General features: G+C 34.9%; 1 protein-coding gene across 4 annotated transcripts in view; it reads left to right on the top strand.

The window, feature by feature from the left end:
• NELL2 (neural EGFL like 2) overlaps window positions 1-26,784 on the top strand; it is a 346,450-nt gene that overhangs the window by 125,292 nt on the left and 194,374 nt on the right. For all 4 annotated transcript variants that reach the window (XM_012807497.1, XM_003793552.2, XM_003793551.2 and 1 more), the window contains one exon: window positions 25,996-26,087. In XM_012807497.1, the coding sequence (XP_012662951.1) occupies window positions 25,996-26,087 (92 nt within the window). The remainder of the gene's footprint in view (window positions 1-25,995; window positions 26,088-26,784) is intronic.

Here is a 26,784-nt window from a genome sequence, read left to right as displayed (position 1 = left end):
CTTAGTTGTTACGAGCTTAAATGAGATACAGGTTGGCCATACTGCTAGAACAAAGTAAAGCCTTATTAATGGGTGCTATTATGATAATTATTAAATACTGGGCAGTTATTTTAGGTAATGCATATGAAAGAACTCTGAGTATACAATGAATTACATGTACAGTATTAACTCTCTTAAGGAAATACTCTCCCTGTATTGCTTTCTAACTGTAGTAACTCTCTTGCTACTTTTATAGTTTGAGATAATTCTACAGTAATCAGTTTTTCCGGAAATGTATGTAAACCAGAATGGTGGTGTAACTGATTGTAAGAAAGTTCAAGTTGAAAGCTTAGATAGTGTATTATTAACTAAAATTCACATTTTTTTTTAGTTTTATGGCAAAATTACAAGTTTTCAAATTTTAAATTTTGATGACTTTGTTATTTTTATCTCAAATCTCCATGAATTAAGGAAGACGGAATCAAAAGTTGAAGCAATTAAATGTTTTACAATGTATATAGTTTTAGAATTACATGACTATGAAGTAGACGTGGGAAAAATATTGGCCATTCCTACATGTAGATTTTTAACATTATAGGTCTTTGCCCTTGTGTCTTGTATATTTATTTCTTGAAAATGACGTTGGATTAAAATGTGTGTACACATTTGTATTGCTAACTAGCTCATTTTAATGGGTATTTTAAGAAGGAAGGCAAAGTATACTTCAAATTTCCAGTAAAATACGTGACACATAGTTATCTCAGAAGCTCAGATGCTCCCTGCACCTGAGCCTCTCCCTTGAGGCCATCAGGATCTCGATCTAAAACAGAATGTAAAGAATCAAATATAATTGAATGGGGAAAAGTCTGAATTGGTCTATGAATGTCTTTAAAAGAAAACTGATTCATCAAAAACAGTATTTATTAATGTCTGCTATTTCTTCCTCCCCCTTCTACTTACTCTGTAATTATATTTTAGCTCCTATTACCCCATCTCTCATCCTGTAATGACCCCAATTTTATGACTGGTTCTTTTTGACCTACACAGAAACCTGCTTAAGCATTCAATGAATTCTTTATGAAATTCTGTGGTAATTTAATCTTCTCAATGAGATCCTTTTAGGAGCTTTGTTCTGCTCTCCGACCCTCCGATGGGAAGGCTATTGCTAAATCCTTATTTCTGTTTTTCCTCCTGTCAGTAATGTTTTAGGGAGAACCCAAACACCTTCCCATATATTGCCTGCTCCTTTACGACTTTTGTTAAATTTTCTTTTAGTATCACATCACTTTTAGAAATGCAGAATTCCAGTTAAGTCATTTGTCTTAACCGTATTCATAATCTGCTATGCTCATAGCTCCATGTAAAATATTCGGGTGCTTGCAATCAAGCCTTGTCGCTCGAAGTGCATATGGTATATCCAAACTTGGGGCTCTGGAAACATAATCGGAGTAGGCTTGCCCCCGAAGCTTGGATCCCCCCTGTTGTCTTTGGCTGTTTCAGCCTCTGGGAGAATGGGATCTGAGGATTCCTTTTCCATGAGCAATGGCGATCTAAAACTAGCGAAATTTCTGGTATTGTGAGTTTCTGATTATCTTCTATTAGTGCAGTTTAGCTTTGGTAATTCACACGTTTCAAAGAACCGATCTCTGGATTTGCTTGGTCATGCTTGCTGTGTACCATGTAGTCGCATAAAGGCACATAACCTTATAAAGCCTTCAAGACTTCTTGCCTCTTGTCAGTGAATCCTCTTCCATTAATGTATTAAGTAATATATACCTTCTTATAAAATTCTCAGAATAATTTGTTGAATTGTGTAATTTAAGAACACTTTCCCCTTTTATCTCTGTACCCTGCTAGGTAATTATGGGCTTCTCTGAACACTGCGGTGAAGACCTTAAGAAACATTCCCCTGTTTATTTTATCTTTATCAGTAGACATGTGCTGACTCTATTTTATTTTTGAAAACAATCACTACTGGGTGGTTTTCTTTCTCTTTAAAAAATGATGCCTTTTGGTTCCACCGTCTTGTGGGGGAGAGAACTTTTCTTGGCCTCACGCTGCCCAGCTTGGTCTGTGGGCTCCTTCTGTGCCTTCTCTGTCTCCCTGTCTCTCTCTGTCACACACATACAAACATGATACACTTCTCGCATTTGGTATTTGTAGCTTCTATAATTTTTCATTTTTTCTTTTTCTTGGTTTTTATGGTTTATAGATTTCTTTCCCCCTATTATAGAAATAATCGTGTTTGCGAATATTTTCCACCTTGTCTGTCTCTATACACTCCCCAGGTGGCAAGTTTTACAAAGAAAGCAAGATAATGCTTCTACATTGTGGCCATTTCTCTTTTTTGGTTATTTGCCCTTCTGCAGGGTGAACATTCTGAAGGTGGCCTCACCTCTCCTCACATCGCAGTCTGCAGGTGATCCAGGGACTCCCTCACTGGACCCTCTCTGTTCCTGCTCTGGTGGGGATTTCACCTCATTATTCATGTTAGCCAAGAAGTGGCATCTTGGAAATGCATGTAATAATCTTGAAATGACATAAATTCTTTCTTAGTACCTCTTCTGAGGAGGTGACAGAATAGTTTCATCTATAGAGAAAGAAAATGTTAAGAAATACCAAGTGTGAGCAAGAAGACGCGCCATCCGACACCTGCGTTGGTGCTGCAGTGATGATGTCTGATAGGTGCTGCGTATGGGGCCGGGAAATGCCAGAAGGAAAGAAAAATGGCTCAAAGTATTTTCAACTAGAATCAGGAAAGATAATTAGTCAATGACAAAAATGTACATTCTTTGTTTTCTACGTAAGTATACGTCAGAAAAAGGATAAGGAAATATAGAGGCCAATATAGATAACATTGGAGAATATTGAATATAGATAATACATTTTTTTTAGGAAGATGGTAATGTATTATTTATCTTTTCACCCTTACAGTAGCTTCTATTGTATTGAGTTCTCCAGGGAAATTTCTTCTGCAGTTTGCCTGTAGCTGTATGTTCTGGGAGAGATGAAACTGAAGGAACAGGCAACTTCAACAGCATCATCGCTACCTGCCAACTTTTGATTCAAACCTTTGTCAATGTTAATGAAATATCAGACTTAGTCCTTTTGGAGTCATGTTTTTGTCGAGAAAACTAATTTCATCATGCAAGCTTAATGTGGTGCGAGTGATATTAATTTAATCCTGAGATCTTTGTATCAGGACCATTTTGCCTTTTAAATAATTTATGAGTGTGTGCAAATTTACCCTAATTCAATTCCTCTAAAGTGGAGATATATTAACTTTAATTTTTTTGGTCTCTCTCTCTCTCTCTGCTTGCTTTTGATATTCCCTCTTTGGTATTTGATATTAATGCTTGAATGTATAATGTGGAAAGTTGATCTTAAATTCTGACTCCTGGACTTTGATAAGTGGATCTTTTCACTGCTTTTGTACTGTCCGAATGTGAAGAATGTGGTTCTTATGTTTATAAGACAAAGTTGCCTAGCCAGTATTAGTCAACTAATACTGTATTAGCCAACTTTTCTAATACTATTCAACCATCCTCTGGAAACTAAGCATTTCTTGAACTTAGTCATTTATGTGATTCTCTTCTCAGCTATGTTGTAGGTATGGTGATGATAACAATGTCAATATTAATTTATTTAGGTTTGATTTCTTTCCATGAGGTATATTTAGTGTTTTAAATATTAAAGAATATTTATTATTAATATTTAATGAAATCTGTTGAATACATTGGATAGGATATTTAATGTTATTAATTACATAAAACATAGGATCAGGAAGAAATGCAAAAGAAGTCATTCATTCTAAAGATTAAAGGGGGAAATGCCTGTGGCTCAAGGAGAAGGGCACCAGCCTCATATACTGGGGGTGGTGGGTTCGAGCCCAGCCCTGGCCAAAACTGCAAATAAATAAATAAGTAAAGATTAAATGGTAGAGGACAAATACTCTTATCAATTCCTAAAAGCAAATCTATCAAAGAGCTGACACTTTTCTTGTTGTTGAGTGCATTTCAGACATAAAGAACTATAAAGGGACACTGCCATTTATATATTAGCTTGTATGAAGCTAGTGTTATTTGTCTTCTAAGATGACAATATTGACAAATGTGACCATTAATTTGAAGTTTCTGAGAAAGGCTGATGTGATTGCTTCTAACCTTTTGTTGGTACTAAGTGCTGGTGACTTACTCTGTCCATGTTTTGTAGAGGATGTTTCTCTTCTGATGAACAATCTTCATTTTAAAGATGAGAAAACTGAGTCAGGTGAGGGACAGTATAATTAAAAGCACAATTTGTCATGATGCATGTGTGTGGACTATGAAGCCAGACTACCTGGCTTCAAATCTTGCCATTGCTAGTTTGGTTAATCGCATGGATTTATTGGTAGAGTCAGAGTTAATACACGGAAAGGACAGTTGATTCTTGAACATTGCATGGATTAGGGACATGGACCCCTGTGTCATTGGAAATCCTTCCATAACTTTTGACTACTCCAAAGCTTAACCAACTACAATTGACCTGAATCCCTACAAAGAACGTAATTTACCCATGTTTGGTATGTCGTGTGTGTTATATACTATACTCTTGCAATGAACTAAGATAAAGAAAAGAAAATGTGATTAAGAAAATTGTAAGGAAAAGGAAATATATTTACCATTCATTGAGTGGAAATGATTCATCCTGAAAATCTCCATCCTCATTATCTTCATTTTGGGTATGCTGAAGAAGAGGAGATGTTAGTGTAGCTGTCTCAGAGGCGGCAGGGGCAGAAAAAAATCCATGTGTAAGTGGACCTGTGTAGTTCAGACGTGTTGTTCAACGGTGAACTGTACTTTGACGCAGTGTCTGGCGCACAATAAGCTCTGTGTAAGTATTAGCTATTATTATTGCTATGGTTCTTTATTATGGACCCTGTGGCCATGTAGATTATCCCTATTGGTATGAGATATCTGATACATGTGCTGCTGTCATGACACATGTTGCCCTCCTCACATGCCGTGTTACAGCGTACCTTTCCCCTCCTTGAAATTCAGAGGCATGTGCAGAGTAATGGGATATGTGTTAATTTTAGACTTTCCCTTGGTACCGCAAATGGATATCTTCATGCCAACAGCTAGAGAAGAAACAAAGTCCCAGCCAGGTATGGTCACTCACACTTGTAATCCCAGCACTTCAGAAGGCCAAGGCTGGAAGATCACTTGAACCTAAGAGAGAGTAGCCTGGGCAGCACAGAGAGACTATGTCTCTAAAAAAATAAAGAAATGGCACAAAATTAGCTGGGTGTGGTGGTGTGCACCTATAGCTACAGTTACTTGGGAGGCTGAGATATAACAAATGCTATAGCAAGTTTTTTTTTTTTTCTTTTCCACAAGTTCATGAACTCAATACAATTTTGGATTTAAGTGTGAATGGTTTGGATGTCTTTGGGTTTCAAGGTGCAACAAACTTTGGTGCAAACTCACTGAAAAGAAAGATAAAATTTATGATTTCATGCAAGGAGCAGTTTACAGACAGGGCAGCACAGGGACAAGTATGCCAGGGCTTCTCCTCTGCTTTTCTTTGCTTCATTTCTTCTCTCTTTCTCTGTGTGTTAGCATAACGATTCCTGGAAGTGCATACAGATAGCAGTTCTCTGCTTTTGTGTATCATTCTTCAGTGCAGGAAAACCTTTCCCAGAAGTCCCCTCACAGGTTCACACTCATTTCTCATTGGCCAGAATTGGGTCACACACCCATAACTCAACTAGTCATTTGAAAGGGAATTGGGTTACCATGTTTGGCCTGGAGTAAAATTTGGGTGGCATAGAGCTTGGTAAAATTTATCTGTGAAGGACCAGGCAATGAGTATTTTTGGATTTGAATGTATGTTACAGCTTCTAAATTCTATTTTTGAAGATGAAAGCAGTCACAAACAACATGTGAAGGAATGGGCATAGCTGTGAATCTGAATTTCACATAAATTTCATGGGTCATAAGTGTTCTTCTTTTAATTTTTTCTAACTATTTTAAGTTGTAAAAACTATTCTTAGTTCCCAGCTGTGTGAAAACAGGCAGTGGGTAGATCTGGCCTCTCACTCATAGTTTTTCAATGCCTGTGTCAAATCCCAGGGCCACTACAAGATATTCTGACCAAAGAAATTCTGATTTTGAATGGTATGAACTCTGTGAACTTTGTGTTTTGTACTATTTAGATTTATACATAGTATTTTTCCCCTGTTGAAATTACCTTTAAGGAGAAATCCCACAGATCCTTGTTTTTAGTTTTCATTTTATAATGGTTTGGTGATTAAGGATACACATGTTTACACACACATCATTACAAATTATGATAAGTATGATGTAGGAAATGTATGAGGTGCTATGAGAAGCAATTCTTTGTATTTAATTTACACTGGAATTCAAGAAGAGTTTCCTTTTAAAAGTAACATTTAAGATCAGAAGAATGAGCATACAAAATGTGTGTGTGTGAATGTTGGTGAGGAAAATCAATCTGAAGAGAGGTCAGAGCACATATTAAGGTCCTAAAGCCATAAAGACCTTGGATTTTAAATGTCAGCATATCTGAATCACTTTAGTGCATGAGTGAGAGAAAGCCCTTTTTTAAACAAAAAATTTGAGGTATCTATACATTACAAAATGATTCTCCCAGTCAAGCTAATTAACTTATCACTTCACGTATTTACCTTTTTTCTTGGTGAGAACAATTGAGACCTATTTTCTTAGCACATTTCAAATATACAGTACCTCATTATTAACTGAAGTCTCTATGCTGTAGTTTAGATCTCCAGAATTTATTCTTCGTATAACTGAGCGTTTGTAACCTTTGGCCGACATCCCTTCATTCCTGCCCCTCCCCTGACCATAGCAGCCCCTGGTCACTGCAGTTGCACTGTATTTATGAGTGTGACTGTTTTGGTTTCTCCATATGGACAGGGCCATGCAGGGGTGTATTTCTGTGCTATGATTATTTCACTTAGCTTAGTGCCCTCCAGGTTCAACCATGTTGTCTTAAATGGCAAGATTTTCTTTTATTTTAAAGGCAAAATAATATTGCTCTGTGTGTGTGTGCACGCACACTCACATTTTCTTAATCTAAGTTTATCTGTCAATAGACTCTCAGTGGTTTCCATGTTTTCTTATCTCGGCTGTTGCAAATAAAGCTGCAGCAAACATGGAAGTGGATCTGTCTCCCTGAGATGCTGATTTCATTTCCTTTGCGTATATACTCAGAAATGAACTTATTGGATTGTATGTTTTGATGATTTTATTTTTATTCCTTGTGTAAACCCTTATGTTCTGGACACTCAGATACTTAAGATAGCAACATAAGAATGTATTTCTTCTCAATAAGTTTACAATTAGTGAGGGGCAATAGATGACAGTATAACATGCTGGGTACCTTCTTAGGGATATGTGTTCATAAAGCAGCAGAAAATGTCCTTCGTCGGGCGAAATCAGGGAGAGTTTCTCAAAGGAGTCACGTTAGAATGAATTGGAGCTTTCCTTGTACTCTAAGAAGTCTCTCTACCAGCACCAACTAGTTCCTAAGACTTCCTTTTGAGTCTCTTAGTAGCTGGTCTGCATTTTTATCCTGTTAATTTGTGGTTGATCACACATTTCTTTTTGTAGCCAACCTTTTGTCCTTTTTTGTTCTCATTTTTATCTGGATTTTAATTAGATTGTGAGGGCCTTAAGAATAAGAATTCTCTCTTGGTTGGATACCGAGGGAAGTTATGCAGAAGTGGAGAGAAGGACTTAGTTTAATAATTAAATGACAATGTGGGATTAATGAAGAGCAAAACCCATGTATAATAACCAGAAAAAGAGTGGGAGGATGAGTCTCTGTGGGCCAAAACTCATTTAATGATGCAGGTTGATCACAGTTGTTATGCAGCCAGGTAACAAGGCTTTAAGTGCTGGTCTTAATTTATCTATCATGGGGAATTATTATTACAGAGCAATGAGAAGTATGTGCTAAAAACACTTATAGGAAAAGAGATGATTTAGAATTAAAATAACAGTAATAATGTTCTTAGAGACATATTGCATATGAAAAATTAGAAAGGAATATGGGAGGTGTGGGGCAAACAGGTACAGAATCTGCCTATTAAGGAAGTGGTAATTTTATCAACCAAAGAACAAATGGGTGTTTTGTTATTATTATAACAAATTATTGATTTGTGAACTAAATGTGTGCTGGTTGACACTGTTTATCCCAATTATTACAGCAGCCAATACTGTTGTGTTCTGAGCACTTATGCATGACCAAGGAAACAGATATTTAGCAGCCACACATGGGGAACTTAGAGCAAAATAAAATGCTAAAACTGTGGGTGTACTATGTTGATTTGAGCAACTTCATTTGAATATTAAAAAATAACTAACTTCAATGTAGTATGGGGTATTTTAAATTTTTTTGTATATAGCTTTCACAAAGTAAATTATTGTTACCTATAAATGTTTTGATAAAAGTTTGAATATCTAAAAAGAACTTATAATTTTATATAATTAATTATAGCATTGAAAATAAAATATGACAGTAAATCTGATGAATAAGTAAATAGAAATGAGGATAGTTACTTTATGACAGTCTCTTAAAGAGAAAAATTTATAAAATAAATGAGCAATTTTAAGAAAAATTAAATTTATGCTTGCAATATGGACTTGAAAGGCAGTTTTATACCTTGTATAATTTCCTTTTAACTTCATTGGGGGCTGAGTGTAGATCAGACGTTTGTGGATTTTACAACTGTAATTATTTTGCATAAGATTATTGTTTTGAAACATCTTTTGAAAATACTAGCAATATGTTTATTTAATTTTAAAGTTTAAATTGTGTTATGACAATTAGTCTGGATTGATTTCCAATGGTAGACATTTTGGGGTAACTTTTTTTCTGGTCTCTTTCAGTACACTGTTGAATTTTTCAAAATCACATGTGAGTAGATCATTGAGAAAGGACATAGATAAAATTCTGATGTTTACTCATATTTGCTGTCTTTTTTTTTGGTGTTGTTGTTGTTGTCATTAAACAAGGCAAATCCTAGTATGTGTTTGACATTGAGCATTATTTAGTCTACTGTTAGAATCTACTTTGCTCTTTAGAATGCTGGAATTTTAGATTTTGCCTGGCAATTTCTGTGCAGTAAGGCTTAGGCAGGAGTCTATAATTTTTTTTATTTGTTTTTTTCAGTAGCCCTTGATAGAGTTATTCACTGCTTTTTTATTTTTGAAAGAATTGAGTTGCTTATTTTTAATTTTAATTGACTTAAATTTTTATTATTAACAAATCTGAAATTGATAGTCTTTGTTTTCACCAATAAAGGTTTTATATTCTTATATTTTCAATTAATTCAGATGAAAACTGAGAATGGAATTACCTGTTTTCAGTAACGTCTGATTAAAGTATTTGAATTCACCTCCTCTAAAAACAACGAAAAAAGGAGAATAAAAATATTTGAAAAAAATTTAAAAACATTTAAACATCAAAAATAATAGCAAAAGATTATCAGATCAAAACCAAAGTGAAACCCATTGAAAAGAGATGCGTGAAATAGTCAGTGAAGCTGCTTTTGCTGTAAGGGTCTTTGTTCTTTCCTAGAAATTTTGAGCTTTTCTTTTCATGGCTTTATGGGGAAAAGGGGACTTAAATAAAAGCCCAGCTCATACAGCCCAGCTCTCTCATACACTAGGAGAGAGCACACAGAAAACACTCACCACAATAAGCTGTTGTGAGAATGTTTGTTCATTCCTGGAAAATCTGAGCTTTCATTTCGATGGGTTTATGGGGCAAAGGGAACTTAAATAAAAACCTAGCTCATGTACAAGGAGGGAGCATAGTTTCTTTTTTTTTTTTCTTGAGACAGAGTCGCACTCAGTTGTCCTAGGTAGAGTGCTGTGCGTCATAGCTCACAGCTACCTCAAAATCTTGGGCTTACGTGATCCTCCTGCCTCAGCCTCCCAAGTAGCTGGGACTATAGGCACCTGCCACAACACCTGGCTATTTTTAGAGATGGGGTCTCACTTTTGCTCAGGCTGGTGTCGAACTCCTGAGCTCAAGCAATCCACCCACCTAGGCCTCCAGAGTGCTAGGATTATAGGCATGAGCTACCGTGCCCAGCAAGTATGCAGATTTTCATCTTGGTAAGCTGGGATTCCAGATGGAAGCATCTTCATAATAAGGGCAAGGCAGTAGTAAACCAGACAGGGCCTGGGCTTGAGCTTGAGTTGAAGTTATCTAGGTTGTTCATGGAGACTCAAGCCTGGGATTTAGTTTAAGTTCATGCCTTATACACTCAACAAGAGAATGAAAATTCTTTCTGGATGAGTTTACTTTCATCCTAGACCTCAAGTTATCTTTAGAAATGTATATTTATTTTTTCTACTACTACTAGGCATCCAAGGAAACAAAATACTAAGAATGAGAATGGATAGAAACTACAGCACCAGAAACAGAGGGCAAAGGTATCAAACTGAAATTAACCAATGGTTAATTGGTTAATTAACAAATTGCTCATAATGTTTAAAGAAATAAGATAAGTCTGGGTTTATGTTCAGGGAACAAGAAGAGAGAAGATACCTAATCAAAAAAAAAAAAAAAAAAAAAGAGAGAGAGAGATGCTCTTGAAAGAAATATAATAATGAGAAAGATTCTCAACATATGGATTTAACAGCAGAGTGGACAATAGATACATAGAGAATTAGTGAACTGGAAACTAAGTCAGAATAAATAATCCAGTGGTTAGCACAAGCAAAGACATTTTTTTAAGTTGGAATATACAAAAGTAGAAGAAGACAAGAGGTTGAAAAAAGTTTAGCATTGGGCGGTGCCTGTGGCTCAAAAAGTAGGGCACCAGCCCCATATGCCAGAGGTGGTGGGTTCAAATCCAGCCCCAGCCAAAAAAAGAAAGGAAAAGAAAAATGTTTAGCATATATTCCATGTGAGTCTCAAAAATAGAGGAGAGGAAAAATGACCAAAAATTTGTGGGGAACTGATTAAAGACACCAATTTGCAGCTTTGTATAGCCCAGTGAATCCCATGAAAGATGAATAAACATAAATCCAAACCCAGACAAAATATAGTGACACTTCATAAAATGGAAGACAAAAAAATCTAAAAGGGAGCCAAAGGCAACATTAATTCCTAAAGAATAATGAATAGACTGATTCCACTGACTTTTCAACAAGAGTTGAGTCTCCGAGGGAATAAAATACTGTCTTTAATATATAGAAAAAAATGGCTCTGACTTTGAATTCTATACTTAATAAGAATATTTTAAGAATAAAGTAAAAACAATTTCTGGTCAATAAAATGCTGCCAAAAGAAATTAATAATTAATGTATAAACCTATTTGAATATTGATAGCATAAGATGATAATTATAACCAGCATCCTCATCTTAGGGAGTTGAGAAAATATATAGACGTTTTAAAACTACAACAATAACTTTATATTGTTGGCATAAAATGTGTTAAAATATATCAGAATTCTTCTATTGTCCCAGGGGACTATTATTATTGGCTAAACTTAGTTTTTTATTAGTTAAGAATAAAGAGTGTAAAACATCTCACCTACCCAGTGTAAGGGGGAAAGGAATGAACAAAAGTAAGAATGAAAAAGGGGGAAGAAAACTAAAGAACATAGGCAGGAAGAAGAGAAAACACAAAATAAGCTATTATGCACATTATTGTCCGGCAGGTATATAGGACTTTTTCATCTTGCATGATTAAAATTCTATAACCGCTGAATAGCAGCTCCCTATTTCGTCTGCTCCCAGGTCCCACAGTCACCATTCTACTTTCTGCTTCATGAGTTTGCCTGCTTCAGATGCCTCCTCCTAAGTGGGGCCTGCAGTGTCTGTCCTGTTGTTGCTGGCTTGTGTCACTTGGCATAATGTGCTCAAGATTTCTCCTTTTTCTGTCATCTGACATGATTTACTTCCATTTTAGGGATAAATAATGTTCCATTGTGTATGTACACTACATTTTCTTTGTTCATTTATCCATTAGTGGACACTAAGGTTGTTTCACCCATTGGCTACTGTGAATAATGCTGCAGTAAACACGGTCGTTCAAATCTCTTTTCATTTGTTTTGGAAAAATACCCAGAAGTGGGATACCTGGATCATGGTAATTCTTAACTTTTTGAGGAACCTCCAGGCTTTCCATAGAGTTTTCCATAGAGACTACACCCCTTACCTTCCAACCAAGGATGCACAACGTTTCCAATTTCTCTACATCCTTGTCAACACTTATCATTTTCTGTTTTAATTTATGTTTATTTGTTTTTGATAATGACAGTCCTAACAGGTGTGAGGTGATATGACATTGTGGTTTTGATTTTCTTTTTCCTAATAATTAGTAATGTTGAGCCTCTATTTATATATCTACTGGCCATTTGTGTGCCTTTTGGGGACAAGGGCCTATACACATGCTTTATCTAATTTTTAATTAGGTCAGTTGTGTTTTTGCTATTGACTTGTAGGAGTTCTTTATGTATTTTAGATACTAACCCCTTACTAGACGTATGATTTGCAAATATTTTCTTCCATGACCTAGGTAGACTTTCACTCTGTTGATTGTTTCCTTTATTGTGCAGAGGCAATTTTAGTTGAATATTGTTCCGCTTATTTATTTTTGCTTTTGTTGCTAGTGCTTTTGGTGGTATATCTAAAAAATTACTGCCGAGACCAACTTTATGAAGCTTTTCCTTTATGATTTCATCTAGGAATTTAATAGTTTCAGGTCTTATGTTTAAGTCTTTAATACATGTTTAGTTGATTTTTGTGTATGGTTTAAGACAAGAGTCTAATTTCGTTATTTTGCATGTTGACATTCAGTTTCTCAGCACCATTTATTGAGGAAACTGCTGTTTCCCCAGTGTATGTTATTGGCATTTGGGTTATGTTTTTTCCTATGTATTTCATAATTTCTGATGCCACTGTAATTGGTAATATTGCCTTCATTTCTTGTTTTGATTGTTCCCTGTTAGAAACACAAATGATTTTTGCATGTTGATTTTGTGTCCTGCCTCTTTGCTATATCTGTTGATGGTTTCGTGAATTGTTTAGGGTTTCTTCATGTAAAATAATGTCTTTGGCCAACAAAGAAAATCTTACTTTTTCCTTTCAAAATTGGAAGTCTCTAATTTCTTTTTCTTACTTAATTCTTCTAGCCAGGATTTCTAGTACTATATTAAAGAGAAGTGGTAAATATGGGTAATCTTACTTTGTTCCTGATTTAATGTGATATTAGATGAAGGCTTTTAATATATGGCTTTTGTTAGCACTTTTTTTTCTATTCCTAGTTGTTGGATGACTTTATCATGAAAGGGCATTAAATCTTGTCAGGTGCTTTTACTTCATCTGAAGTAATCGTATAATTTTTAGCCTTTGTTCTGTAACATGACTGATTTTTACATGTTGAACCAGTCTTGCAACCCAGAGATAAATACCAACTTATCATGGTGTATAATCCTTTAAACCTGTTATTGAGTTAGGTTGGCTAGCATTTTCTTGAGTATTTTTGCTTGTGTATTTATTTGGGTTATTTGCTTGTAGTGTTCTTTTTCTGTCGTGTCTATGTCTGGCTTTGGTATCAAGGTAATTTTGGCCTCATAAATGAGTTTGGAAGTGTTCCATTCTCTTTAGGGTTTTGGAAGAGTTTGAGAATGATTTGCATTATTTTTTTTCTTTAAATTTTAGAACTTATTCTGGGCTTTTCTTTTTTGGGAGTTTTTTTTTTTTTTTTTTTTTGAGACAGAATGCTCATTCTGTTGCCCAGACTAGCATGCCATTGCCTCAGCCTACCCACAGCAAGCTCAAATCCTGGGTTCAAGTGATCTTGCTGTCTCAGCCTCCTGAGTAGCTGGGACTACATGCAAGTGTTAACCACGCCCAGATAATTTTTCTATTTTTAGTGGAGATGGAGGTCTCACTCTTGCTCAGATTGTCTTGAACTCCTGAGCTCAAGCAACCCTCCTGCATTGGCCTCCTAGAATACTGGGAGATTTTTGATTAATTAATTCACCTTCTTAGCAGTTATAGATGTGTTCATATTTTTTAGTTCTTTATGGTTCCATTTGGGAGGTTGTATATTTCTAGACTTTCTTTTAGGTTATCCTATGTACTGTTATGTAATTGTTTGTAGTAGTCTCTTATGATCCTTTTTATTTCTGTGACATCAGTTGTAATGTTTCTTCTTTCATTTATGATTTTATTTGAGGGTTCATTTTTTTATTTCTTAGTCTAGCTAGAAGTTTGTCAATTTTGTTGATCTTTTCAAAAAGCCAACCTATCATTTTGTTGGTTTTCTTTATTGTGTTTTTTTATCCTCTATTTCATTTTTTTATGGTTCTAATCATTATTACTTCCTTCCTTTTGTTTACTTTGAAATTAGTTTCTTCTTCTTTTTCTAGATCCTTCACATATTTAGTTACATCCTTTTAGATCTTCCTTCTTTTTTAATGTGGGCATTCACTGCTATGAATTTTCCTTTTGTACTGCTTTTGCTGCATCCTGTAATTTTTATGTTGTGTTTTTATTTTCATTTGTCTCAAGATATTTTCTAATTTTTAAAAATTTTTTCTTGGACTCATTGATTATTCAAGAGCGTGTAATTTAATTTCCATATGTATGTGAATTTTTCATTTTTTCTTACTGCTACTGATTCCTAATTTCATTTTATTGTGCTTAGAAAATATATAGGTTTGATCTGAGTCTTCTTAAATTTGTTAACATTTGTTTTGTGCTCTAATGAGATCTATCCTGGAGAATGTTCTCTGTGTTCTTGAGAAGAATGTATACTTGACTGTTATATGGAATGTTCTGTGTATGTCTATTACGTCCATTTGGTTTATAGTGTTTTTCACATCCTCTGTTTCCTTATTGATTTCCTCTGTGGGTATTCTATCCATTATTAAAAATGGGATATTGAAATTTCCTACTGTTGTTTTGTTGCTATCTATTTATCTCTTTAGTTCTGTTGATTTTTTTGGCTTATATATATGTACACACTCCAAAATTGGATACATATGTAATTGTCATATCTACATAATAAATGTATCCTTTTATCTTTATATAATGTTCTTCTTTTTCTTATGTCTTTTTTTTCTTCCTACTTCCTTTGTAATAAATTACATGTCTTTATGTTGCATGACCATTAACTTTTTATAGTTTTATACTTTTATCTTTTAACTTCTTTACCAAAATTAAGTGATTTATACACCACTGTTAAGAGCATTATAGTATTCTCTGTCTATATATTTGACTTCACTAGTGAGTTTTATACTTTTATCTACTTTTGTGTTGCTGTCTAATATTCTTCATTTCAGCTTGAAGGACTCATATTATTTCTTATGAGACAGGTTCAGATGGCAATGAACTTTCCAATGAACTTTTCCTTTTGCTTATCTGGAAAAATCTTTATTTCTTCTTAAGTTTTGAAGGATAGTTTCCCTATGTACAGGATTCTTGCTTGGTACTTTCTTTCTTTCAATACTTTGAGCACGTCTTTCTATTCCCTTATGTCCTACAGTGTTTCTGCTGCTATCTGCTAATAGTCTTTTAGATATTCCCTTGTGAGGGACTAGTTGCTTTTCTCTTGCTTATTTCAAAATTCTCTTTGTCTTTGGCATTTGAAAATTGGATTATAATGTGTCTTGGTGTGGCTTTGTTTGTATTTCAACTTCTTAAATTTGACTTTACAATATTTGGGAAGTTTTCATCATCATTTTTTCAAATAAACTTTCTAACTCTTTCTCTCTATTTTCTGCTTAGAACTCATAATGCATAAATTGGTTCATTTGATGGTATCTTATAATTCCCTTAGGCTTTCTTTACCTTCACATTTATTTTTTATCTTTTCACTCCTTTGATGGGAAAATTTCAGATTAGCTCTTTGAGTTTGCTGATTCTTTCTCCTGCTTCATCAAGTCTATTATTGAACACCTCTAGTGAATTTTTTAATTCAGTCATTGTATTATTCTTCTCTTTCTTTCTTTAATTCCTGAGGTTTTCTCATATATGTTCCCATTTGTTCATGCATCATTATTCTGAGCTCGCTGAGCATCATTGTGATGGCCATATTGAATTCTTTTTAGGTGATTGATATGCCTCTGTTTCTTTATGGTCAGTTTCTGGAGATTTATTTTTGTTCCTTGATTGGATTAAGTGCACTGCTTGGCACATCATAGCCGCTCAAGAAATATTTATTGAATGAGAACATGAAGATAAATATTTCCATAATTTTCTTCTTGATAAATGCAGCTGAGGGAAGATCTGTTTATATATGAGACCATCATTGAAGGCATGAAAAATTATGGCAAGCCCTTTTGTTTCTTTATTTAATTCTAGAGGGCTTTTGGGAGGGATCTATTAAAATTTTCAGACATTATTATGAGAGGGTTAGTGTTTGGAGTGATTAAGTCCTAATTTTCAAATTTAACATAATGTGTTTAACATTTTAACCTCAATGTTTTATTTATCATTGCTGTCAAAAATTCTACTTCATTGACCCCTAAATAGAAAAACCATATGAAAAGTTGAAAAGGTGACGTGCTTCAACAAACATTTTTCTCCAAAGTACAAGTATAGGTGTATTCATTTAATGAGCCTTAATCAGTAGTGTTACAATATATATGAAATTCTCTCTCCCTTTCCTTTTCTCGTCCTCCTTTGTTTTCTTTCTATCTTTCCTTTCCTCTTCATCTCCCTCTTTGTCTCCATTTCTTTCCACTTACTTTACTCCTATATTTTTGGAGTTATAAACGTAAGTGAATAATTTAGAAGTTAAAAGGCCTCTGGAATAATTTTGATCAGATTCTTATAGTAAAAATCTGTGCATTACTGACAGATTATGTAGGATTGAGATTTATAGTAAAAGCTTTCTGAATTGACTAATTGGATTAGTCTATACCAGTGATCTGTAGTACTGATCATACATGAGAATCACCTGGATGCTCTTTAAAGCTACTAATAGCCTGGTCTCTTCCTTAGAGATTGTGATTTAATTAGTCTGGGCTCCCCCCACTGGAGTTTTCATCGTTCTCCTTATGCACAATCTTAAATGCAAGTGGGTTGATAATCACCTTGCTACTCAAAGAGTGTTTATTGAACCAGCAACATCAGTACCAGGTAGGAGGTGGTTAGACACACAGAAACTCAGGTCTTACTCCAGATATACTCAATCAGTATCTGCATTTAAATAAAATGTCTAGAATATTTGAGAAATGCTCATCGACAATTTTCATTGGTTCTGTTAGAAAAAATCTGCTCATCTTGAGACCATACACTTATGTTTCCATAATATGATTTGCTTGCCAATCAAAAGGTAGGGATTTTCTTCTAGCCCAGTTCGTGTCCTTTGTATTTATGTTGTAATGATAATATCACCAAACTGTTATAAATAAATACATAAATCACATGTAAATCAATAACATATGAATACAAAAAGAAATTTTCTTTTATAAAAATTAGGTTGAATGATTTGAAAAAAGTTGATAAATTAGAAAAGAACTCTTCGGTGTAAGTTAGACAACTATAAAACATGGTGGAAGAAAACAGAAAATTAGACAGTTCCCTATCAGACTGTTTGGCAATTATCTACTTTATATCACTTAAAAAAAAAAAAAGGAAACTTTACACTAGAATTTGTAGGTAATACATAATACATTTTATTTACAAAATCAAGACTATAAAGAAACACAAGGAACCCATACTAAAGGAAAATGTTCTACATCAAAACTTCTTTGAAAGAGTGTAGATTTGGAGCAGTGCCTGTGGCTCAAAGGAGTAGGGCACTGGTTCCATATGCTGGAGGTGGTGGGTTCAAACCCAGCTCCAGCAAAAAGAAAAAAAAACGTGTAGATTTGTATGTTTAAAATTAAAATGTTTATGGTACATATTTATTGTTTTCTATGGTTTCTCAGTTTAACTGATTATTTTCAGATAGTGGACTAAATATAGATCCAGATAACATTGGATAAAAAGGCTTCTAGTGAGTGTCTATATGACCATCTCTGTTTGAATGTTGATTTTATTATTTTCTTAATCCCCTTTTCTCTGCATAAAAATTACTCTTTAACTTAGCTGCTCCTGGACAGCCCTAAAAATTAAAGAGGCTAAAATCCTATGCTCAGAGATTCTTTTTGATTGGTCTAGCATGCAGCTTGGGCATAGAGACTTTCAAATGTCCTTTAAGTAATTTTAATATGTGTCTACAGTTAAAAACAACATTGGCCCAGTAGGTTGGGAGTGTATGTAAAACCGATTTATGATGAATCACTGTTGTTGTGTATTGTTCTTTTGACTGGATGTTCATTAGGATCTTGGTCCCAAGTTTATTATGATTATAATTCTTTTCTGTTCTTCATATATATTGAGTACTCTTTCCCTGATTTAAATTATGGTAAAGCATTTCTCCTTCAGTGCTCACTTTTGAATGTCCCCTTTCTATAAAGTGTTTCCAATTCTACTCCTGTTAGGATTTGTTCTTTCTCTCTGAGTTGTATGTAGTCACTTCTGCGTGTACCCACTGTCTGCCACACTGGTCTGAATGCGCCTTGAAAGTGGAAGGTAACTTTCTATTAGATGGCCTGCTGGACAGTAGGTTATCAATGAATGTTTCTAATTTTCACCAGCTGTTGCTACTCTGGTTGCAAATCTTTACGAAATATTTTCCTTTCCTGTTTACCCTTTCTTTACTTTCTGCTTTTCTTTCTCCTACTCCATCTGAAGTACACTTCTTAATTGTTCAGTTCCTGGCTGCCTTCTCTGCTCTCTCTTCCCTCCTGGCTGTACCATGTTCTGCTTGCCTTGTTCTGCACAGAGCTGGCTCCTTTAATCTTGTGCTTTTTCTTTTCCCTTGGTTCATATTCTTTGCATGATGGAAAGAGTTATTAATAACCCTCTCTGGACACTGTGTTTGAAAATGTCCCCTTACTAGAGCTACCCTCCAATAATTTCCTCTTTTTTATTTTACCTCCACACCAGAGACTCTTCTAAAACAGCAAAATCATCGTTCCAATGTCTTCACATGTATTGCCTGAATTGAGCACTAATGTGTGGTTTATAATGAAAAGAGCCAGGCCTTACAATCCATGTGTGTAATATATCCTTCACTGTAATATCACAACAACATGTGTCTAAACACGGAAAAGTGTTCTACAAAGTTAAACCAAAGATTAGGTGTTCTCATTTTGACATAACTCACTGGATTTTAGAAGTATGAAAAGATAAACTGAAGGACTGTCAGATGGGTGGGGGCTAGTCCTGGCTTAGAAACCAACAATGTTTGAGCTTTTCCTTATTATATTATACATTATATTTCTTTGTAAAGTGTGAGTGAAGCTTGTCCCCTCACATGTGTGTTCATTTTTCTGTCACTTTAATAGCATTTGAATATTTGCACAAATACTACATTTTCCTCCAAATCTTTATCTTCACTTAGTTTATTTTTCTTATCCCCAGGTGACCCAATTAATTGATTGTATTATCTTCTTTTTAAAGGCTTAGTTCTAGGGTTTATGATCCAGGATCAAGAATAAGACTAGCGATGGAAAGGTAGCAACATTGAGAGATTTCAGAGTATGCTTTAAATTGCAATTTAAGTGAGTAAAATTAGGATCAAAAGCATTGAATCCTTCTTTCCTATAATAGACTTTGCCTTTTTGCTATTATGCTCTAAATACCCAATTCTTGTTTTCTTAGACTATAGGCCCTCTAACCCAAAGGCTGATCTGGACAGGTGTTTGAATTTCTACTCGCGTTCTATACTGGTTGTTATTTTTATTCTCCTTTGCCTCCTAACCCCTTACTATTGCTACATTTATAGTATTGCAGGGCCTGTTCTCTTTTTGGAAGAATAGGCTACTGACCTAAATTAAGGCCCCCTGGGAGAAACACTCTTTAGTTCTTTAGAAGTCCAAGGACATGATATGTATAAAACTGGAGAAGGAAGGTTGCACAACCACTATTATGATCTCATTTCTTAAACTCTAATATTAGTTTTGCAAACAACTAAATTCTCAAACAATTAATGAGATTTAGTTAAAGGAAGGGATCATGTATAATTAATAGATTTGTGAATTATTTAAGCACACTGAACTTCTGGTCATTTTAAATAGCATTGGCTGACAACACTGGCTTTATTTCAGGGAAGGACAAAGTTTTGTTATCAAATTGTCCAAGCAGACTTTCTTTGAGGAAGTTAATTTGTATTATTTATGTTCATAAGATTCTGTTATGACAATAACTAGGTATTTTCTCACTAACTGATTGTCAGATCTGGTCCCACTTCAGATGTGCGGAATCTAATCCATTTGAAAGTAAGCTGTCACTTTACAAGAAAAGCAGAATCTTTCTGTGAGACCTAATAGGTAGAACCTTTATGATAAGATTCAAAATCCAAAGATGAGACCAAATGTAAAAGGAAAAATGAGGTTAAGAGACAGTCACTTCAGTTCATTCATTTGTAAGTCTTTCATCATACAAGCAGCCAGAAGAGAATTTATCAAAAAAATTTAAGAAATCTTTAGAGTTTTAATACAGAGCCAATTCTGGGTGTTGAATAAGACAAGTAAGACACTGTCCCTGTTCTCAGGTAGGAAAGATGAAAAAGTGTCCAGCCAATTAGAGAAAAGGGAAAATGTGTTCAGTGTTGAAATGGAGATTTAAGCATTGTAGAGAAGAGAGGTTAATTTGTCAGTTAATGTTCGAGAATTTTATTACAAACATATTGTTAAGAACTGACTCCAAGTCGGTCCACATTATGAAGAAAGATTCTGGGGTGGATAAATTCAGCATAGCTGATTGGAGTCTTTTAAAAATATTGAAATGCTTTTAGATTTTTTTTTTGTTTGACGCTGCAGAATCTTCACTTGCCTCATGAATGTATTTATTGTATGTTCTTTTTTAAAATCTATGATAAAAATACAAATATACATTATTACAGTAAATGAGGTATTTTCTCATCCATCAGCTTTGATTTGTATATTGCTAGCAAATAGTCATCATTTTGGCTCAGATGAAATCACTGCTATTATACATGAGATTTTTAAGAGCCCTCCCAAAGGAAATCAAGATTTCAAAGGATACCATATGAAAGCTACTACTTTGTAAAATTCTGTCCTTAGCAGACAGTTTAATCAATCCAAAGATCCCTGGTATTGGGTGTTTTCAAAGAGAATTTTAAAGAAACAGGAAGTCCCATATCTCACCTAAATGAATTTTACTGGTTTTCTTCTTGGTATCTTACACTTTTAATTTCGGGTTTCAACATTTTTGAAGGTGTTCACACCAACTGGGAAATTTGAGGTAGATGCCTATATTTCCAATTCAGTTATAAGAAGAAGAAGCTAAATATGTAATGAATAAGGAAATGTTTAGAATTGAAATATGACATACTTTTTGCTTATCTATTTTAAAATATTTTAGATAGATTGTGATAATTCTTTATACAAAGGTTTGCAGAAGGTAATTTAAATCTCATTAGACAAATCTGCAGTTTCTATCTCTGCATTAAATACCAGTAAATCCGAAGTTTACTGTGTAATTTGGAATTTTCAGAGTTTAACTTGCTTCACTTATTCATTCGCAGTCTATGTTGTAAATTGTGTTTTACTTTTAGCCACTGATGACTTTCCAATTTGCACCTGGGCTATCTCTTGTCTTTCTATTTACTATTAAGTGTATTTATGTTGCTAAAATAGGGGAGAAACAAAGTAAAAATAATTGATATTAATTGAATTTTTGGACTTACAATTATTGTACTAGTAACTACATAGTTTGTGATGCTTAACATAGCCTTGTTAAAATAGACACACCAATTGTTATATCATCCTACTGAATTTCTTTAAGTTCTTGTTAATGTCCCCACTTATAGCTGAACAAGCTGTGCACTGTAGACCATGATGTGAATGGTATTCCCTGGGGTTATGCGGACAGCACCAGCTCCCAGAGTAACAGTAAATATGCATTTGACATTGCTTAATATTAATAACTAAAGAGTAGCTATGGTGCTGTAGGTTAGTGCAATTTCATAGGGGACTAGCTTCTTAGTCTGCAATGTGATAAGCCGGTGAGAATAAATTAATATACATCTCCATGGAAGCTTCATATCACTCATATACATAATATATCCAATCACTCGCATAGATCTTTGAAAATAAAGCCTAATGGATATAATTCTGCTTTAAGCTAGTAAATGATCAGAGGCATTCGAATCCAAAGTTTTGTGACAAAGAACTTAATAGTCTATTTGCCTACACGAACACACATGTACACCACAAAACAAAACCAGGGAAGCAATGAAGCTTCTGACTAGAAGTGTATGCAAGCAATTAGATTAAAGAAGCAATCAATACAGGAAAAATAATTATTCCTTTATTGTTTTGTTGAGGAAATCATTTATTTTGACTCTATTGGAGAAAGATAAGCAGGCACATAGTTTTGATTAGGAAATTGTAGAGATGGTCCTGCACCCATTGTGGTAGCCCCAGTGATTGTTATTGTCATGGGCTGGTCTTGCTTAAAACTGGGACATGGGCCGCCTTCTCTCTACTGTGTGGATACTGGATCTTCCTGGGGCTCAGTTCTCTCTCTCTCTCTTTTTTTTTTTTTTTTTTTTTTTTGAGACAGAGTCTCACTATGTCACCCTTGGTAGAGTGTTGTGACGGCTCACAGCAAACTCAAACTTTGGGCTTAAGTGATTCTCTTGCCTCAGCCTCCCAAGTAGCTGGGACTACAGGCGCCCACCACAATGCCTGGCTATTTTTTGTTGCAGTTGTCCTTGTTGTTTTGCTGGCCTGGGCTGGATTTGAACCCATCACCCTCAGGGTATGTGGCTGGTGCTACATAATGCTACAGGCACTGAGCTTCAGTTCTCTCATTTTACTGTCTGTCTAGGTACCTTATTTTGATATTTTGATAACCATCTGGATTTCCTTGAAATGTACCTACATTTAAAACTTATGTATTCTCTCTTCAGTTTTCCCATGCTCTTCTAAGCAGCTATCCTTGTAAACCAGACCTTTTAATGGCTCACAGTAAGTGAATATGGTAGCCACCTATCCGTACTGGTTATTCTTCCTGGGCACCTCAGTTCCATTTCTCTCCTACTCTTTGCCCCCAGGAGCCTGAATTCTGCAGACTGCATCACTCTGGTCTTCTCAATGGCGGGTTTCAGTTAGGGTTTGCCAGTGGGAAGCACTGGCAGGACACTGGAAGGCAGGGGAGAGTGTTTCTTTGTGCACTTTCCGTGCACTAGGTGGTGTCTCCAGCAGTAGCGGTGCTCTCCTGATTATAGCACTCACTAGGCAGCCTCTCTGCCCTCATGCTGCCTTACACTGGGCTCCAGTAAGACCATTTCCTCCCAGTTCTTTATACCTAGTGTGATAATGATCTCCTGCTGCTACTAGAGTCTGGATCCTTGACCAGCCCTTGTTTGTTCCCTTAACCTTAACCCGACTGTCCTTTCCCAGAAGTTCACCACTCAGTCTCTAGTGTTCCCACATAATTTGTGAATTCTTTAATTGTATAATTTCAGCTTGGCTTCCCTTGTAGTGATTTGTGTATGGGCCTGTCTGCCCTACTAAATAGTGAGGGCACAAATCACAGCTCATTCATCTTTGAATCCCTACCTAGCAGAGGACCTGGCATGGAGTAGGAGCATGGTCCCTATTTGTTAAAGGTAGGAATGAATTAATAGAACTATTAGTCCCTCAATTTCTCCTTAGAAATGTCCTTGGGCCATTCTAATGGTATTTTTATGATGCCTTATAGTGTTTTCAGGAATCCTTATAGCTTTTCTGACTTTCTTCACATTTTTCCCCTAACAAGGCGAGGGAAGACGTATCCTCACAAAATTATTAACTATTCCATGTAAACCTTGATTTATGGAGAATTACAGCAACTTATCAGAAACGAGACGATAATCACTCACTTTGATTTCTCCCTGTTTGTGCTCATTGCTTGAAACAGAATGAAGCAATTGTGATATCATTTATTTTTGTGCTTTCTCCCTCTCTGTCAGGCTCCATTTGGTGCCCTATTGTCCTGCAAGTTGCCTATTTGAGTCTTTTGAATTAAGAGTTTAGAACAGAAGGTCCATCTGTTCTGCATGAATATTAAATTATTATAAGACTTTGTGTAAGGAGAATTTACCCTTGTGTTTTTTATAGTGTCTCCTTTCCCCTCTGTGTAAGAAAGACTTAGAGCGTGCATTTTTTTTCCTTCCACATACCCTTGGCTACAGTTTTCAAGTCATATAAATAACAGGCTTCGAAACCTTGAATAGCAGGTATTGAATCGAAATATGAAAGGTTTTATTTATTCTCATTAGCTTATAAAATGTAGTCATTATTAAGTATAACTTGAACGTACAGCATGCCAGATTTGGGTATTTTGAAGTTACTGGGTTTTATTTAAAAAAAAAAACACTCTAAAAATTATATGTTAGAGATGTAGTTTTGCAGTCGATCAAGTTTATTAATTAAATTCACAACATTTTAATTTATAATATGATAGTTTGCAACTGACAAACTTGGAGTTTCACTTTGAATATTCATGAGTCAGCAAGTTTCAGCCAGCCTTTAAGTAATATTATTTATGCAAGTCAGTTGTATTTTTTCCCAACAAGCTCTAAAATATTTAAAATCAATTGACTGGTAGATATATATTCTGTAGTCAAATTTGTTAATGAAAGCTGAGTAAGGAGATCAGTTTAATGATAGCATTTTTAAGATGTGCCTGGTTTCCATTACTTTAATATGCAGCATTAAATAATCAGTTAATTTTTCAGTGAAAGTGTAAGTTGGATTATACTTAAGGTATGAATATTTATAGAAGAATATATTGGTATTAATAAATGTCCAATTTCTTTGTTACTAATTATTATTGGCAGGTTGATACTTGTAAATGTAATGAGGAGATAGAAATTCTGAAGAATGAAAGAATTTTTTTTTTGGATTCACCTAGTGGAATGAAAAGAAAACTTCAGATTTATTTTGTAAAATTCATAGTTAAAATCAAAAATTGGATTCAGCAAATATGAGGAGCAGATTGCCAAAGTCTGTCTGCATCAGAGGATCATTTTCACTGGTTTTTGAAGTACTGATCTTGGAGTGGGTCTACATAGCATGGGGAGCTGAAGCATCTACAATATTGTGTGTCCTTTAGAGGAAAAACAGTACAAAATGATAAAAGGATAAGTTCCTTTAAAGTCTTAGAAGGAGCCTAAGCCACAGAAGCCCTGATGATTAAGTTTCATTAGCTCCAGGGTAAATCCATCTCTATTCAGGTGCTGGTCAACATGGGTAGAGTGGCACATTTATTCAAAACAATCAATTTCTATGGGCAAAATATTTGTATGAATTGTAATATTTTGCATGTTTAGCCAAAAATTATTGATGTACTCCATACATGTTCACAAATTAAATTTTTTTTTCATTGAATCCAAAGTTATGTTTAAAAATCTATTTAATTGGGATGGAAGCAAAGCAGATCCCAGATTAAGACTATTCAACATTTTAAGTGGGGGTACACCAACCTGTAAGCTCGCTTATAGGTATGTGGGGAAGTTAAAATAGCTTCTTTATAATTTTGTGTTTCAAGAGTCTATAATGATATAAAAAGAGGAACTTTCTCATATTGTCTTATTGCCCCTGATTTGTTGACATCCTATAAGCATCTACTTAAAAAGCCCTTAGTGTGGGCATCATCTATCAGGCAAGTAATTGGCTTTGTGTTTGCTTCTTGGCACACTTTTTTCAGAGTCTAATTCTGGTTTGCCATTGCCCTTTCTCCTTTTTGGACCTTATTTTACTCTCTCAACTTAATTTGTATGACACTAATTTAAATTTACATGCGCCTTGTGGTGTGGTAGATTGAATTAGGTTTATAGTCGTTCAAATACGTTGAAAAAGGTGTAACAACATGAGATGCTGCTACAACATGATCTGAACACCTCTAAGATATTATTTCTAGTAAAAAATAAATATGTATTTTTTTATTCCAAAGCAATTTGCCAATTTCAAGGCCGAACCTACTTCGAAGGAGAAAGAAACACCGTCTACTCCTCTTCTGGAGTCTGCGTTCTCTACGAGTGCAAGGTAAGAAAACAACTCATAAGCCTTTCAAAGTTGTCTCACTTATATAAACAGTAGACATTTCCTTACCAGCTCACTCTTGTCATACCATTTTAAAAGTCCGATGCAAAGAGAAAATTCAAAATATTATTTATAGTTCAAATGGAAAGAAATTGCCCTTGGCTTCAGACATACAAAGTAATGGTTATAAAATAATTTTTCCAATAAATAAAAATGCTCTTTTGTCAAATTAAAGTTTTATGAAGTTGTCTTATAGTTTCCAAATCCAGATCAGCTTCCTGTGAGGAAGATATAAAGTTAGATTAAAGTTGTTGTCACTTACGATTTTGAACCCTGTGAGATCTATCATTCTGTTCAATGAAAAACAAAACATAAAAATTACTTAATAAAAATTAACTGTTGGGTGGGGTTGACACTAATGTTGACCTTAATCCCTTTGAGAGGAATATTTTAAATTATTTAAAGGGAAATTCTTAAAAACGTACTTATTATGGTCTCTTAAAGTCTGTTTCTGAAGCAAATGTGTGATTTGCTTTTACTCTGCTTACTTGACTTAATAATTGAAAAACTAAACATGTTTTGAACAATTTCCATATTTTTCCTTTATAAATTAGAATGTTGGCTCGGCACCTGTGGCTCAAGCGGCTAAGGCGCCAGCCACATACACCTAAGGTGGCGGGTTTGAATCCCCAGCCCGGCC

This window comes from Otolemur garnettii, unplaced genomic scaffold, assembly GCF_000181295.1.
Source record: "Otolemur garnettii isolate 467f Iridium unplaced genomic scaffold, OtoGar3 scaffold00070, whole genome shotgun sequence".
Classification (NCBI taxonomy): domain Eukaryota; kingdom Metazoa; phylum Chordata; class Mammalia; order Primates; family Galagidae; genus Otolemur; species Otolemur garnettii.
The sequence above is the reverse complement of the archived record's forward strand: the minus strand, read 5'-3'. Positions and strand labels throughout refer to the sequence as shown.